Below are 6,336 nucleotides of genomic sequence, written 5' to 3'. Positions count from 1 at the left end.
TTCAGAGATCGAACAATCACGACCCTGCATAGGATTGGCTCCAGAGCCTAGGTGCTACAGAATCTATGACGGCAGATGAAGTCAACATAACTACTTTAAAGTAATTCTAATATAACAAAATTTAATTTAAAAAAAATACCAACAAACAATTTTTCTTCAAGGAGCATCCCTAGTGTAACTTAGGACACAGATAACATCAAGCACAACAACAAAAAAAAAAAAAAAAAGGAAAGAAAATCAAGATGTCTATATCAAAGCTGGACAAGAATGCAACGCCTTCATCTCTTACATTTTTATTCATGATTACTTATGGGCCGTGTACATGATACCGGAATGAGTTCGTTCCGGAACGATAATGAGATGTCGCGTTTACATGAGAAAAATTCACAGAACGAGTTCAAGCTACGAACATCTTGAAATTTCTGATACGCATGCGCCACTCGATTCAGTCTCCCCAGACAGCGGTTCATTCCGGAATGAGTGTTTGTACCACGTTCACATGGTACCGGGATGGAAGGAATATCGTTCAGGAACGAGCGTTTCGTTCCGGAATGAAAACCGCGATGAACTCATTCCGGAATGAAATTTTGCTCTGGTATCATGCAAACAATTAGAAAAAAATATGTGTCGACCCGGATGAACTCGTTCCGAAACCAAACTCATTCCAGTATCATGTAAGCGGCCCCTTAAAAAATATCAATAATATTCTAATTTAAAGAGCGGTATTTCTAACTACTCATTTATAACGAGCAAAACCTTTGCTTGATTGATTCTTTTAAGGACGTTCATGGGCTATATAAACTAAAATAAGATTATTTGTTTTTAAAATGTAAGCCTTCGTTACAAGCTTCATTTTTTTCCTTGCTTTTGGAATACAATCTTAGCTGTTTTTGTTACTGCATCTCTAACAAGTTCAATAATACACGCGCGTAGTTTCCAAAATGACGAAATTCTACGGAAAAAAAAAAGTTTTTCAAACGACGTTGCCGCTGTTGTTGTTAGACATAATATAACCCACAATAGACTCTTCATCTTTCATTTCCGAAGACTGCAGTTTTTTCGATGGGAAACAAAAATAAAGAATTACGCCAAAAGCAATCCATTCTTAAAATCTTTTCAGACTTTCAACACAAATTCTCGTCATTTTTTCTTATTTTTCTCAGAAATCTCAGTAAATGCTTTAGAACGTCCTTAAACTGTTTTTTTTTTTTTTTTTTTCTTCTTCTTCTAAACTCTAAGAGCCACATATAGTTATAAAGTCAAACTTTTTATTCATCAAAACTATTATTTGCTTATTTGGTTTAGTGGTAAATATTCAATAGTTTAGCATGCAATTTGTTTCTTAAACACTACGATATTTTTGAAATATCTAAAAAGATTTTTTTTTTTTCCGGTTTATCGCCAGGAATTTAATTCTTGGGACATTTTAAATATTTTTCAAGTACCGTGCAAATGGTATAAACAAAGACGGTATGTGGAAAGACAGTATGTGACAATCAAATCGTGGCTTCCGCTGTGAACCAATGGAAATTTGCCAAACTAGTACCATCCATTAATCCAATCAAAATTGTGCGAAGGGAGGAAAGTCGATAAACTTGGAGAAAAACTCACAGAATCAAGGGAGAGCACTGAAAAACTATACTTCTCACATGTGAGTCCGATTCCAGGAATCAAACCAGGGACTTTAGATCAGGTGAGAGGCGAGCGCACTACTGTTTTCTTTTCTCCGACGCCGGAATGGTGTCCGAAACGACAGTTAAGTACACCTTTTCATTACACGTGATGCCGAGTTCAGGAATCGAACCGGAGACCACAAAAGTGGTGCACTACCACTACGCAACCAAACGAATAAGACAAGAAGTGCAAATAAGTTATATGCTGTAAGTTTAAGCTGTTTTCTGACCTTGAAAGTATAACTCACTACCTGCATTTTCTTTCTAAATTTGACTGCCTTTCTTCTCAGTAATGCATGGTCAATCTAGCTGCTGCATCTGAAATGGGAAAACATGGCGCAACATGGCTATTCAATGCCAATGAAAAATCGAAATCGAAACTTGATTTTTCAATGTTATAGAGGTTTTGTACTACCACGTGACGGCAGCCATGTTAGATCGCAGAAACAATACAATCGTTTTACATGAGAAAGAATTCAATTACTGAGAGATAAGGGATGTTATTGTTCTGCCATCTTACCACAGGCAGCCCAAGCTGTATTATGGGCCCCGGCACGTGATAAAGCAAAATGTCTATTGCTGGGTTTCAATCAGTTAATAAAAGCATTTGAATCTCGTTATCTGCTCCAAATTGTGGTCAAACACTGACCACCATGTGCTGTCAGCTAGAAACAATTATATTGGAAATCTGAACTGATTCACCTGATGAACATTCCGCACGAGACAGGAAATGACGTCAAGTGAAATAGAGCAATTTCAAGAAAGTTAGTCACCTAAAAAGCTACAAAACTGAGACCAGCAAGGATTATGGGTAGATATATTGTACTTGTTTCAACCGATTGATATCTATTGATCAATGAACTTGTGAACCTATACCAGTTAACGTTTCACAGCACTTTATATCAAAAGTTTTACTTCTTTGAAATGAAATGTTTCCCATGATCCTCAGCGGCCTCAGCATTTTAGATTCAGTTTGGTGACTAAATTTATTGGAAAAAAAGTTTATATAGCAAGCTTACTAATTTCAGTCACATCTAGACACTTTTTTTGGTGTTTAAAGTTAGTCCATCATTTATGATCAGTGTTTTTTTTCTTTAAAGACAAAGAATAGATGTCAATGATGAAGTTACGTTTTAGGTTGTGGTTCAGTGTTAAACATGCCTTACTTCATTCACCAGATTCCTACGGCTAATACTTTCTTCATGCCTCGTCGTCTCGCCATCCAGTTCCCGGATCATATCGTAGTGTCCCCAACGGGCGTATGGGCGGTGGTTGGAGAGTAACAAGACGATGCCGAAGTCGGGCTGAGTGCTTTATTTCAGGAAACATTCGACCTACGAGCTCAAAACTGAATATACAAAATAATCGGCAGTTTATGATTACGTTGATTTACGTTTCTGACTTATCTTGACCTTCAAGGGTCAAGGCGCTTACATTCTATTTGTTGCCTGAAATTTTCGCATGAAACTATTTTTTACATTGTGAACTAAGCGAATATTTTATAGAAATTGGTTTAGAAATACTATTTAACTTGTCTTCATTCAAGTCTGTAAATTATTGATAATTTATTGGAGCGATTCTCGTTAGTTGTCTCGAGCGACATCTGTTGTATTAATGAAAGTCCAAACCAAGAGAATCCGTGAAGGAGAGCAGAACCGAGCAGAAGTCCTTCGCGTGGCAATCGACTCCGACGTTTTCATAATTGTCTCGTTTTCATGGCAGATTATCTACGTCGCCGATAGACTGATAGAAAACCTAAACCTAGACTCGGCTACCACTGGTAGCCCGAGTAACAATAATCGAGGGACTGATCACTTAAAGTGCGAACAGACAGAACAAAATAAAATTTATAAAAAACGCTTTTTCCCGCAATCACGAAAGGGCAAAATCAGTATCATGTAGGCTTCAGCCAATTGCTTGTATAGAATTGTATTATTCACACCTTCCTCTCTAAGACGCCATTTACCCCACCACCACCCATACACGCATCCACACCACACTAAAAGAGTCTATACTGTCGACTGTTCACCTCCTTGCAAACTCTGCATTTCTGTTCACCATTTCGCAACTGTATTTTACTAAATTCTTCGTTTGGAAAAAGCCGTTGGCATTTGGTGCATTGAGTAGTAGCATGAGGAAAATCAAGAGTTCCTTTCTCGGGTATTATATCCAGTGGAAGATATGCATTCTTTTCGAAGCCGTCGAACCTTCTTTCGGCTTTACTGCGCAACATATTAGCATAGCGCTCAGAGGCAATTCTCAGTCGAGGAAGCTCTTTGTCTTTGGCACTTTTCAGCTTTTCGTACAAATTAAACATCTCTAGAGTATCAACAGCACAGTAGCGAAGCAAGGTATCTGAAAGTGGCCTACGTTTCCACAGTTTGTCGTTCCGTTTTAGCAGCACTTTCACTTGATCTTTTGTCTGGAGAGCATTTCTATCGCTGACATACAGTTCAATGCAACGACGAAAACCATAAATACTCTCAACAACATCTACTCTTTGGCTGCGACTTCGGAATCTTTCGATCTGTTGTCGTCTGTACATAATCTCAAGTAGTTGAACATCCAAAACTCCAGCCAGTTTGACTCGGAACTGATGCCAAAGACTATCTGCATCTTCTCTGCAATCAAACATCAACTTCTCTTTCGACTTGTCTTCCAGGATTTCACGAAGGCCTTCGTCAAACACCGCTTGCTTCAGAACTGTCACATCAAATATGTAGGCTTTCTCTTCGATTGCCACGGTAATAATTGTCAGCTCTCCTTTCCTACTCAAATTGACGCCTTCACAATCTACAGCTAAGAAAGCGTTTGATTCACAGCTTCTTAATTCGCTCAAAGATTCCTTGAGGCTTGCTTCCGTGTCGACCAATTTGTAGTTTTGTGTATTATTACACGCCATCTCAATCTCATTGAGCGATTATTCTTTCAGTCTTCTGAAATTATAGAGGAAATTTGCCAAAAATTAGGCTTGTTATATCAAAGTATTGGTAACAACGAATTTGAACTAATTCCTAGAACTGCGTAGACTTCACAGCTACTGGACTTCGACGAAATGCAGCTTTGAAGTGTGACGTCGATCGTATGGGACTAACGACTTCCGGGTCCAATACAAACTGTAGATTTATAAAGATGTTTATATTTTTATTCATGACAGGATTAGTGTTGTCCACAGTTTCAATTTTTTCAGGTGGAGACTAAATCATTGAGAACTAGACCATGGTTCCAGGGTAAGCTGGGAGACCTGGAGGACCTGGTTTCAACACGCATGGAGGATTTAGTTGGTTGAGCTTACAAAAATACTGATAAAGTATTTCGTGACGTCTCGGAGTAATGATAAACCAGATCCTGGTTGGGACGGTTTACTAGTATCAGGGTCTCTATAAAAGAATCTAAAGGAGAAGTAAAAATAAGTTGAAAAATTCCGAACGACAGTGTTAAAAGCCGTTTACAGGCAAAGCGTTTATTGCCGTATTCATCAAACTCAATCTAGAACTCCAACTCCAGTTCCGGGATAGTATTTTGGCATACGTAATTAGCTTGTTGTGCAACGACGTCTCAAAAGCATGCAAATTCGCACGGCTCGCTTAAACATTAAAATGCTTCATTTAAAACGTAAATACAGGCTAACGTTTGCTCAAAACCTCTCTCATAATTGCTTTACATTTTATGATTTATCGACTTTTTGCAATGAATCGCCATTTTTTGAAGAAAAGTTAAAGAGATCATAACGCTTCGAAGGGCAAAGATCAAACCCTGGAATGTGGTAGCAAATTATTTATTTTGCTTCTTAAATCAAATAGAATCTTAAAATAAATATTGCTATTGCTCATGTTCCTTTGTGAGTATATTTTGAAGCCAAAACAGTTCATATAAATACAGAAATATCATAAATAATCACTTGACAACATAGTGACATTGATTGACATCTGGTACATGATAATTGATTGGACTATAGACGGGAACCCTATGGCAGAAACCCGCAAAGGTCTCTTGGGTAAGTTCCTGAAGATTCCTGGGTAACTATTGCGCAACTTTGCCAATTAGTCGCGGAGAAAAAACAAAAAAACGAAGGCATTTTATAGCTGGTATACCACAGGTATCCCAGCAACAATTTTTTTGTTTTATTGTAAATCGGCTTTTATGATCACTCAGACCCGGAAATACGTCACAACGTTTGTACTTTTCGTAGTCACAGATGTTAGGACTAAGGTCCATCTGAATATCAGCTGTAGTACACGCATAGACCTTCCCTCAGTCGATCTCTCTCAAAAATAGAAAAATAAAATAAATGGGATTTAAAAGTGGCATTTCCACAGAGTGGCTCTTCATCCACTGAATTGGATTTAGAAGTTGATTTTTGAGAAGTTGATCTAGAAGTTGATTTTTATAGCGTGACAATCAGCATTTGCATATTGGTTTTATGGGGAAATCTCGAAAAACAAAGTTTTGTATTGGGCTCCGAAATTTTTATTTATTTATTTTTTAGCTATCAAGTCACCTTTTGGTCGATGGTCGTCACGAGATTACTTTTTGAAATACATAAAATATATTTATATCTCGTATCTCCGTGGTGCATACGGTCGGTCTAAAAATAGACATGGTCTGATGCTTCCGTTCAGAGATCGACCAATCACGGCCCTGCATATGCTAGGCTTCAGAG

At 37.9% G+C, this 6,336-nt stretch overlaps 1 protein-coding gene across 1 annotated transcript; it reads right to left on the bottom strand.

Annotated features, from left to right (window-relative positions):
• Positions 1 to 2,419: 2,419 nt before the first annotated feature.
• On the bottom strand, positions 2,420 to 5,154 carry LOC148907251 (piRNA biogenesis protein EXD1-like). The gene has a single exon (XM_089036765.1). It carries the CDS (start codon positions 4,573 to 4,575, stop codon positions 3,673 to 3,675), a length of 903 nt encoding a protein of 300 aa, XP_088892891.1. The 5' UTR covers positions 4,576 to 5,154; the 3' UTR covers positions 2,420 to 3,672.
• Between the last annotated feature and the right edge of the window lie 1,182 nt (positions 5,155 to 6,336).

This window comes from Actinia tenebrosa, unplaced genomic scaffold (genome assembly GCF_029948245.1).
Source record: "Actinia tenebrosa isolate PJP-AT-01 unplaced genomic scaffold, QUT_ActTen_1.0 PGA_scaffold4__44_contigs__length_22323623, whole genome shotgun sequence".
In the NCBI taxonomy this organism is placed as follows: domain Eukaryota; kingdom Metazoa; phylum Cnidaria; class Anthozoa; order Actiniaria; family Actiniidae; genus Actinia; species Actinia tenebrosa.
Note: the sequence above shows the minus strand (reverse complement) of the source record. Positions and strands in the feature narration are given on the sequence as shown.

What these genes read in the sequence shown, in the direction of transcription:
- LOC148907251 (XM_089036765.1), bottom strand. Translation starts at nt 4,575, where the DNA reads ATGGCGTGTAATAATACACAAAACTACAAATTGGTCGACACGGAAGCA.